Raw genomic sequence first — 11,292 nt, 5'->3', positions numbered from 1 at the left:
TTTATTAATTATGTAACCCATGTGATTTGTGTATTTTAGTCGTCATCTTTGATGGTGGTAAATGACTAATAAATGGCAGGCCGTTCCTTTAGGGCACAGGGTGAATCATGGTTGTCTATTTTTCCCAAGAAAGTGATGGTATGTTTGCTTCTTCCATGCATGGAGCCATTGGAACTGGATTTGTTGGCTGGTTCATTTCCAGTGTTTCATACAGAACAAAATAAATGTAACCTTACTTTTAACCTGCATGCTAGTAATATGCTTTACTCTTTAATAAACAAATATGTAAGAGAGAGTAATTTAGCTGGGTTTTGTCTAATTGTTTTCAAGTGTGGATCTGCTCTTTATGCAGACAGATCTTAAATGAGTTCATATTTAGGGTAGTGAAAGTTCTGCATTCTCTGCCCTCGCATGGGCATCCTGTGCAAGCAAGGGCATTGCGGTTCCATTCAGTCAACAACAGAAAAGCCAGGTTTCCTGAACTGCATAGTGCCACATGAACTAATTGTACAATGCTCTAATAAGGGCTTGTCTCTAGGAAAATTAGTTTGGGCACACGAGAGGATTGTTTAGGGCTTTCACAGATCATTCACATCATCTGTCTCTTTAGAGAACCATTCTTAAAAAGGCTGGGCTGAGAGTTGGACGTGTGGCTCAGTTGATAGAGCACCAACCAGTGAGCGAAAATGCCACGCTCCAAGTTTGGGCCTCAGTCTCTGATGAGAAGAAAAAGCTGCTTGTATAAGATCTCAAGAGTGAATTCTGGACCTGGGATATGTTGTTGAACTAGGACACAGCGTTAGTAACTATACTATAGAAAAGGCCTGATTTAACTTTGCCAGGTCTTTTTGAATTACTGTCACTCAATATGAGACGTTGAGCTACCAACACTTCTTAAAATAGTCTCATTTTTAAATAGGTTATTTTTGTATAGAAAACTTAATCTCAGCAGAACAGCCACCCAGGAGATGAAGAACCAGCTTCATGTAATGCTTTTTCTCTCTCATTTGAAAATATCCCAAGAAAGCACAATTCAGTTTGAACCCCAAATTCTACTTTTCCTTACAGGAAGGCAATGAATCATTGCCAAAGTATAAATCCCTGCTGCCTGCCTTCTCTACCCCTTGTTCCGTCTAATCTAAAGAAATTGGTGGCCAGTTGTAGAGAAAGCGATGGCTACTTTTCTGAGTAAGAGTTCATGCCCCGTGGAAAGAAAGGTGTGAATCAAGATTAAGTCACTTACTGAGCTGTTTGGCTTGGCCCTCTTATAGCTGGCTTTCTACAGGCTTCTGGGACAAGAATACAATCCCATTCCTTCTCTCAGGTACCTAGAAACAGCAGGTGAGACGTGTGAGCTGCATGTAGGAAACACATTGTAGAGTAGAAGATGAAGAGTATAAAATCTCCTTTTCCAATAGTTTAATTGAACAGCTTAGCTAGTAGCTGATCTTATGGGCCTTGCTGTGTTTGTGATAAAATAGCATTTATGTGGTTATGTTGCTCTGTGTATATAAGCATATTTTATAGGCTCACACATTCTCTGCTTGTGTATGTGTAGTGTATGTCTATGAGATCTAGTCTTATCAGCCAGATGGTAAGCCCTCATTAGACCATTTTGTGTGTGTGTGTGTGTGTGTGTGTGTGTGTGTGTCTGCTTATGCCTATGCCTGTGTGTGCCTGTGTATGCACACACAGTATTGAGGCTTGACCTCAGGGCCTGGGTGCTGTCCTTTTCACTCAAGGCTGATACTCTACCACTTGAGCAACACCTTCACTAGCTTTTGGCTGGTAAATGGAGTTAAGAGTCCCTTAGACTTTTCAGCCTGAGGCTGGCTTCCAGCTACAACCCTCAAATCTCAGCCTCCAGCGTAGTGAGGATTATAGATGTGAGCCACTGGTGTATGGCTCTTCTCATTAGACTCTTAATGTGGACCTGGCGTACGTGTTGTACACACCACACATAACTGAAGCCTCTTCCCCACCCTTAGCCACAACACATCACTCATTTTATCTCAGGCCTGGAGAACACCCTTTAAATCTTCCACTTGCAACTTCCTTTGGCCAGAGATGGTATGAGCCCAAAAGACAGCTTTCAAGGTTGATGGTGGCTCTTGGAGGTTTCTGGGTATGTGCTTGATGCTGGATTTATTTCTGGACAGAGGTCAGCTAAGCATTTGTACCCATGGACTTGATGGGGTGGGGGAGACTCTCGCTCTTATACAATTGAATTGCCCAGCTTGCTTGAAATTAACTGGCTAGCATCTTGTGGAAGAGTCTCAGATAATTCAAGGTACAATAGATCTTACCAGTATATTTATTTCCATGGTAGCATTGCATTATCTATTACTGTTTCCTGCTGTGAGCTCAGATAACTAAGACCTGACTGTTTTCTTATCACTGGATTCTGGAAGCCTTGACCTTTCAACTAGATATATGTTTATTTCTGCTGTATGAACCCCCAAAGTGATGCAATAGGCTTCGGTTTAAAATTGTTTCATTGTTTTATTGATCCATATTTATTGTAATAAAAATAAGAGTAAATAATTTTTAAATCCTTTTAATTGCTTTCAAGTTGTCTTGTTTTATCTTTCCTTGGGACCTACAAAAGGGGAGAGAGCTAGAGTGGAAAAGTAATGTGTGCTCAGTAGGAACATTGCCTCCCTCTACCTTTCCTCTTTCCCGTCTTCTCAGTTGTTCCTCCCTTCTTTTGGCCCCCCCAGGCACAGATTCTATGCTCCTGAAACTGTCTGACTCCTCTTTACCATTTCATCTGTTTTCACAAATTTCATGGAAGAAACTGTATCTGCGCCTTCCATTTTAAATGTTTGTTTCATGTTGAAAGTATCCCAACACTTCCAAACAATGTGATTCTTAGACATAGACAACCATACAACCCCTTCCCCCCTCTTTCCTTTTTTCGTTCTGCCTTTTCATACTCACAATGTATCAACACTGTCTTCCAACTCTTTCTTTCTTGGTGCTGCTGGTCCAGGGACTTGGGCACTGTCCCTGAACTTTTTTGCTTGAGGCTAGTACTCAAGCACACATTTCCACTTCCTCTCTTTTGGCCAGTTAATTGAAAACAAAAGTCTTGTATGTGTTCCTGCCTAGGCTGGCTTTAAACCACAATCCTCAGATCTCAGCCTCCAGAGGAGCTAGGATTACAGGCCTGAGCTACTGGTGCCCAGCTAGCCTCCAACCATTGCCAGTATCTAATTCTCTAATTTTTACCTCTGACCTTTTTTTTTTTTTTTTTTTTTTTGCCAGTCATGGGCTTTGAACTCGGGGCCTGGGTAATGTTTCTGAGCTCTTTTGTTCAAGGCTAGCACTCTACCACTTTTTGCACAAGAATATTTCGGGGGATAATAGAACAAAAAATAGCCAGGAAATAGGTAATGACCAGTGACTCATGTCTGTAATCTACTCAGGTTTGAGATCTGAGGGTTGTGGTTCAAAGCTAGTCTATGAGATTTATTTACAGTTAATCACCAAGATAGCTAGAAGTAAAGCTGTGGCCTAAATGCTAGAATGTTGGCTTTAAGCAAAAACAAAACAACAACAAAAAAAAACAGCTCAAGGACAGTGCCCAGGCCTTGAGTTCAAGTCCCAGGATTGGCTATCTAGCCATCATCCATCCATTGATCAACATGCCTGAACAACCCCCCCCCAAAAAAAAATATATATATATAAGTTGAATGCCTACTGTACCTGGTGCTGGAGTTCAGGATGTCAGTACTGTCCTGTCCTGGAGGAGAATGGAACCACCTGGAAGCCCACCACCTCCCTGTAAGTAGGAACCAGCCATTCTGGGTCTCCTCCAGGAACTTCCACCCAGAAAGGGGGGCTGTCCTCTGTAGCTAGTTTTAGTAGGCTTGAATCCTAAACCACCACCTCACCCTGGGAACCAGTCCCCTAAGACAAGGTTTGTTTCTGCCTTGAGGGGAGGCACAGGGTGCAGAAGGGAAGGAGGCAGGATGAACAAATACAGTAATGCTTTTCAGTATTACACCATGTGGAAAATGACCTGTGTAACTTGGGGGCAGAGATGGAAGGGGAAAGTGGGGGGAAAGCAAAGGAAGGGATGACATTGTCTAAAAAAAGAGAAATATACCTGATTGATGAAATGGCAACCTCTTTGTTCCTTAACAATAAAAATAGTTTTTTAGAGATTGAGGGGGAAATGGTGCTACACTGATCACAATGGCGCTTATATAGAAACACTGCTCAGAAAGACTGTTTCCTGGCCAGGTATGTTGATAGATCGACATAGAGCTGTTCTTTGTTTTGTTTTTGCTTAAAGCCAACACTCTAGCATTTGGGCCACAGCTTTACTTCTAGCTGTCTTGGGGATTAACTGGAAATAAATCTCACAGACTGGCTTTGAACCACAACCCTCAGATCTCCAACCTGAGTGGATTACAGACTCGAGTCTGTTTGTTTTTTGGCCTGGGTGCTGTCCCTGAGCTCTTCAGCTCAAGGCTGCCGCCCTAACTCCTGGAGCCGAGCCCCCCCTCCGGCTTTCTGGAGGCTGATCGGAGATGAAGGCTCAGGGGCCTCGGTGCCCAGCCTGGCTTTGGGCCGCGATCCTCAGATCTCAGCCTCCTGCGCAGCGCGCAAGGTGGAGGAGTACGATTGTTAGGAACCTTGATTTAAGAACGAATGAATGACGGATTAATCATTAGAGCAAGGGGTGCACCACTAAGTTGGCCCATCTCCTGGTGGTCTAGATTCAGACTGCTCACGGGGAGCTTGGGGACCACGGGGTGAGCTGGGGCCCCGGGAGGCGCCGCGCGCATGCGCGGGGGGTCACGTGACGACAGCTCCCTGGCAACGGCTTGTGGTTAGCAACCGGGCGGCGCGTCCGCTGCAGAAGGGCCGGAGGGCTTTGCCATGAATCCTCCGACGTCGATCCCCGTAGAGGTCGTGGTGGAGCCGAATGGGGAGGAGGCCACCCCGAGTCTGGGGCCCTCCATAAACTCTGAAAACCCGCAGGAGCGGATCCAGGCCCGGCGCCTCCGCATCGCAGCGCGCCTGGAGGCCCGGAGGCGGTGAGCGGGGACGGGGGGGGGGGGGGGGGAGGGAGGGAGGGCGGGAGGTCTGGACCTGTCCTGCTGCCCGAGCTGGGGCGGGGGCGTCCCACGCCGGAACAGCATGGATGAACTGGAAACTATTCCTTCCAGAAACTCAAGAGTTCTGCTTTGCTCGTGGCATCGGGGCTTGAACTCGGGGTCTGCGCGTTGTCCCTAAGCTTTTTGAGCTTAAAGCTGTCAACCTACACCAGCTCCCCCCCTGCTCCCCTCCACAGTGGGGTTTAAGCTGGGAGCTTGGACACTGGCACTGAGCTTCCGTGGCCACGGCTGGTGAGCCACAACTTGAGCCGTAGATCCACTTCCAGATTGTTTTGGTAGTTTATTATAGATAACAGTCTCACGGACTTCCTGCCTGGGCAAGCTTTGAGCTGTGATCTCAGATCTCAGCCTCTAGAGTAGCTGGGGTTACAGATGTTCGCCATTCAGGCTTCCTGCTAATAGAGACATTAAACTATTCAACAGGTGTCATTCTTGGAGCCATCCTTCCTTCTACAAGTATTTATTTGGTGTACCTTAGCTAGACTTCCTACTGGTTCAGTGGCTTATCCTGAAAGTGATAGAAATCCTTATTTCTGAAAGATGTGAGACCCCGAAGACTGTATCTTTCTCCGTCTACAGTTGCTATACTTGTCCCAGAGACCCCAGTAACTAAGAGGACCCAAGGCACCTGAATGCTCATGCCCTCTGTGCAACAGTTTGTCTACCTTCTCCTCTGCCCAGCAAGACCAGTTGCCCTATGGGGCGTCTCCTTCCTGTCTGCTAGTCATTGATTGTCAGGAGTCCACAGTAGCTGTGTTCTTTTGATTTTAAGATTAGATAGATTAATTTAGGGTCACAGCACTATTGAACAGAAAGTAGAATTCCCCTTTACCCCTGAATCCACACTATTAGCTACCATGGACTGCCGGTTGGGTCCCACAGAGGGCCATTTCTGGTCTCCATTGATACACTCAAAGCAAACCCCAAGTAGGGTGGTTCATACCCTTAACCTTAGCTCTTCAAGAAGCTAAGATCCAGAGCATTGAGGTTTGAAGTCCACAAGACGTCATCTCCAAAATAGCCAGCCAAAAGCCAGGCTGGAGATGTGGCTCACGTATTAGAAGAGCACTAGCCATGAGCAAGCCAGCGAAGCAAGCATTAGGCCCTGACATCAAACCCAATACCACCAGAGAGGACCAGTCCAGAAGATCTAGTGTCTCTTTTCTGAGCCAGAAGAAAACAATTGAAATAAACAGAAGGGAGAACAATGTCACTGGAGAATGCAAGACTTGTCAGCCCTGAAGAGCAGGAGCTTCCTGATTGATGATGTTCAGCACTACGGAGGAAAACAGACTCACCCTAGGAGTCAGTGGTATAGCTCAGTGGCAGAGCATGTATTTAGCGTGTACTTAGCATGTACTTAGCATGTGCAAGGCCCTGACTTCATTTTCCAATACCAAAACCCCAAACAAACAAGCAAAAGAGGGAAGGGAAGGGAAGAGATGGGAAAGGAAGGGAAGGGAGGAGATTGGAAAGGAAAGGAAGGGAATACCACTACCCCATCCCTCACCATGATACACAATTGAAGAAGTTCAGAATACAGAACAACCAAAAAGGACCTACAAACTTTCAAAGTGGAAAACCCCAAAAAACTGGTTACATACAAAGAGAGGAGTAAGAGACTGACTTGTTTCTCAAATATTACCCTGGAAAACAAGCATGTAAACAAATCAAAGAAGCCACATTGAAGGGAAATGATGTCCCATCTGCAACTTTAAACCCAGGCAAATAATTATAAATGCCCTGCCCCCTTTTTTTAGAATCTTGACAAAGGACTTTAGTCCTTTGTCCCATTTAGACGTAGATACAGTAACAGTGAGGAAACAGTTTCTATAAAGAGGATTCAGCCACTGAGAGGGAGCTCAAAGACTAACTCAGTACTAAACAACAGAAATATAATATGTAATTTTAATTTTTCGAATAGCCCCATCTAAATAAAGGCAAAAAGTAATTTTGTTCATATTTTATTTAAATACATACATTTTGATATTTAACACATATAACATTATAGACAAATACTTATACCCCAATATAAAAATACATATATAGATTTAATACATTACTCAATATATGAAAAATATCACTTCAACGTGCATTTGTAATAAGTGCTTAAAAGCTTCTTTTTTTTTTTTTTCTGCCAGTCCTGGGCTTGACTGTCCTTGGACTTTCTCAAGGCTAGAGTTCTACCACCTGAGCCTCAGCACCACTTCCAGCTTTTTTCTATGTACGTGGTACGGAGGAATCGAACCTGGGTCTTTGTGCATGCTAGGCAAGCACTCTACCACTAGGCCAAACTCCAGGTCCCTTAAAAGCTTCTTTTATTGAAGAGCACTGGCTCCCTATTTGGTCCACAAATTAATTCAAATCGGGAGATACGCTTGCCTGTCATTAAGCCTCCATTTGCTTGGAACCATTTTTCTTCTGCTGTTACTTTATGGACATCTAAGAAGCTAAGGAGCCAGGAAGGGGCACATGGGAAGCTGGGTACTGGCCAGGTGTGTGACTTATCCACAATTCTGAGTCAACAGACTCTCACATTACCTCTGACATTACCCCTGGCTGTCTCTGACCACCTCTAAACCCACTTGTCACTAGAACCATTTAACTATGTGTCTACCTCATCCCTTAGCCCTAGGTCAGATGGCATTAGTTTTCTAGGTGTGAGGCAATGAAACCAAGCTTTAGAAGCCTAATTTGTTGCCTACCCAGAAAGCTGGAGAAGAACTTGGTATCATTGTCTCCATTTTGTATCTGTCCTTGCTCTGACCTTGTGTCCACCTCCCAAGTCTTTTCAACGGGATCTTTAAAGTGAAATTCCCCTAGGGAAAGGAAGGACAGCCCACTTGCCAGGCAGTACCTACAGTTCTACTTCAGCTTTGGGTGGTTAATTGGAGATAAGAGTCTCGCGGGGTTTTCTGACTGGGTTGGCTTTGAACTGTGATCTTCAGATCTTAGCCTCCTGAGTAGTTAAGATAACAGGAATTTGGCCAACGCTCACTTTTCCCTTCTTTCTTTTCTTTTCTTTTTTTCTTCCTTTTTTTTTTTTTTTTGTTAATTGTGGGCCTTGAACTCAGGGCCTAGATGTTGCTATCCCTGAGATTTTTCACTCAAGGCTAACAACTCTACTACTTTGAGCCATAGTACTACTTTGTGGTTTCTGGTAGTTAACTGGAGAGTCTCTTAGACTCTCCTGCCTCAGGCTGGCTTCAAACTGTGATCCTCCTGAATGGCTAAGATTACAGGTATGAGCCACCAGTACTTGGCCAGCCCTGACTCTTATTGTAACTACTTATGACCGCCACTGACCACTGCATGCCTGTACCCGGGACTGCTTAATAACCATGTATACGTCTCCCTTGCCCCAATTCCTTCTCCTATTTATATCTAAAGCGAGTGTTTAATGGGTTGAAATGAGACAGGACAGATGGATGAAGGGATAGAGCAATTGTATTATTTTGAACAAGGGCTACACTCCTTCCTTCTTTCCTTCTTCATCCTCTTTTCCTCCCTTTCCTCCCTCCCTTTCTTTCTTTTCCTCCCTCCCTGCTTCCTTTCCTTCCTCCCCTTCTCTTTCTCCCTCCCTTCCTCCCTCTTTCCCTCCCTCCCTCTTTCCTTCCTTCCTTCCTATCTTTCTTGCGGTATTTTGAATCCTGAGCCTTTCTCCTTTATTTTTATTTATTTTGCCAGTATCAGGGCTTGAATTCAGTGCCTGAACACTGTCCTTGGGCTTTCTCAAGGCTAGAGTTCTACCACTTGAGCCACCCCACCACTTCCAGCTTTTTGTATGTATGTGGTACCAAGGAATTGAACCCAGGCAGGCACTCTTATCACTAGGCCAAACTTCTGGCCCTCTTTTTTTTTTTTTTTTTTTTTTTTTGTCAGTTGTGGGGCTTGAACTCTGGGCTTGGGCACTGTCCCTGAGCTCTTCAGCTCAAGTCTACCACCCTATCCCTTGAGCCACCACACAACTTCTGGTTTTCTAGTGGTTAATTGAAGATAAGAGTCTCATGGACTTTAGAGGCCAAGCTGGCTTTGAACCTCAATTCTCAGATCTCAGCCTCCTGAGTAGCTAGGACTACAGGTGTGAGCTACCTGCCTGGCTTTCTCCTTTATTAATACATTTTGTTATCTCTTACCAGTTTGTTACCTGTACTAGAACAAAGCCCCAGCTGTGGGGTGTCCCACAAAATCAGAGTCAGCCACCTTCCATAGATGGCCAGTCAGAGACAATGGACAGTGGAAGCAGAAAATAAGCTATGTTGTCAGTGTAGCTATCCTGGAAGGAACAGAGGTCTAGTGACCCATGTCTTTTAAGAGCTCTAAAAAGTTTTGGGGTTAGATTGGAATAGAGAACAAAGCTGGGGGCAATGGTCAGGCTTTTCCTGTTGGTACTGAAGTTTTGGTCTTGCTGTGGATGAAGTGACCAAGCCTTGGGCCATTATTTCCAGACTGGTTTGTCTAGAATTTTGTTGGCACCAAGAAGGTTCCTGATACTCAGAGGATAATCTGGGTCATTTGCTAGAAGGTGTCAGTCAGATTTAAGAGCTAAAGTGATTTCAGGAGAGATCAGTTAAAGAGCTAGTTAGGTAGGCTCCGGTGGCTCCCACCTGCATCCTAGCTACGCAGGAGGCTGAGAGCTGAGGATCAAGGTTCAAAGCCAGCACAGGCACGAAAGGACCTGAGACTCTTATCTCCAATTAACCTCTAGAAAACGGGAAGTGGGGCTTGGCTCCAGGGTTAGGGGGTAGCCTTGAGCTGAAGAGCCCAGGGACAGCGCCCAGGCCCAGGAGCAGGGCAGTAGCCTGGAGCTAAAGAGTTCAGGGACAGTGCCCAGGCCCAGTTCAAGCCCCAAGACCCACAAAAATAAATAAATAAATAAATAAATAAATAAATAAATAAAAGAGCTAGTTAGGACTAAGGACACAGCTCAGTAGTAGAGTGTTTACCTAGTAAGTGCAAGGCCCTGACTTTGATTCTTAGCACTAACTTTTCTCTCTGCCCCCCCCCCCCCCCAGAAAATAACACACTACTTAGCAAGGCAAGCTGGAGTTAGGACTTCAGGCTTAGGGCAAGGACTTATAAACTGAGCATACTTTGTGGGGATCTAGAACAGGACATTGTAGCAGCTGGCACCTGGCACTCGGTTGATTATGGTGTAGACAGATGTGAAATGAAGGAAGAACCGATAAGTGTTTTTTCCCCTTGCTTTCAGTTACCCATGGAGCATATTCAGGCCCAAGAGAAGAGTCAGTGCTTCCAGCAAAAGCAGCCTCCATGTCCCTGTCATCTGTGTATCCCCCCCACCCCGGACTGGTTTTAGTCATAGATGAGCTCTATGCTAAGATTATGCATTCTCCTATATTTACTTGTAGTGTCTTACTATTGTTTTAAAATAGTTTTATCTAAATGGAATGTGGTTATATGGAGGTATTAAATACTCTTGAACCTTGAAATTCTCAAGTTTAGGTACAGAAATAATTTGAGTCTCCCTTCCTTTTTTTTTTGTCACAGGGAAGCACTGGGAGAGTATTTAGATGGGAAGAAGGAGAGTGAGGAAGACCAAAGCAAGAGCTACAAACAGAAAGAAGAAAGCAGACTGGTATGGGCTGGTGGCAGGTGGTCTCAGGGCTGGCGGCCAGCATGGTCTGCACCGTTAGGCTGGAGGAGCATGTATTCTACGTCACTGTCTCTAGACACATCTAGACGGGACTGTCTCCATTTAGAGGTTCCCAATGAACCTGTAAGCTCTGAGAGATGCTACTTTCAAAATGATGGAGTGGTGTATAGCTTATATTAATAAGCAGTAAAATCAGTTATTGCTGTAAGAAAAGAAGACGAGCAGAGGGGGCTGGGAGCATGGCCTAGTGGTAGAGTGCTCACTTAGCATGCACAAAGCCCTGGGTTCAATTCCCCAGAACCACATACACAGAAAAAGCCAGAAGTGACACTGTGGCTCAAGTGGCAGAGTGCTAGCCTTGAACAAAAAATGTCCAAGGACAGTTCTTGAGCTCAAGCTCCAGGACTGGCAAGAAAAGAAAAAGCAGAAAGGGTGATCTCAACAGACCAACAGGTTTTATTCAGGAAGAAAGCCTGGAAAAGGCAACCAAATATCCATTAGCCTGACTGAAGGAAAACAAAAATGGTATGCCCTCTCTTACAGCTA

The 11,292-nt window shown here is 44.9% G+C and overlaps 1 protein-coding gene across 1 annotated transcript in view; it reads left to right on the top strand.

Annotated features, from left to right (window-relative positions):
- Positions 1-4,837: 4,837 nt before the first annotated feature.
- Drc1 (dynein regulatory complex subunit 1) overlaps positions 4,838-11,292 on the top strand; it is a 36,493-nt gene continuing 30,038 nt past the window's right edge. The window contains exons 1-2 of the mRNA XM_090337335.1: positions 4,838-5,048; positions 10,641-10,728. Coding sequence (XP_090193461.1) covers positions 4,891-5,048; positions 10,641-10,728 — 246 coding nt within the window. The 5' untranslated portion in view covers positions 4,838-4,890. The remainder of the gene's footprint in view (positions 5,049-10,640; positions 10,729-11,292) is intronic.

Source organism: Megascapheus bottae, chromosome 7 (genome assembly GCF_031878675.1).
Source record: "Megascapheus bottae isolate mThoBot1 chromosome 7, mThoBot2.hap1, whole genome shotgun sequence".
NCBI lineage: Eukaryota > Metazoa > Chordata > Mammalia > Rodentia > Geomyidae > Megascapheus > Megascapheus bottae.
The sequence above is the reverse complement of the archived record's forward strand: the minus strand, read 5'-3'. Positions and strand labels throughout refer to the sequence as shown.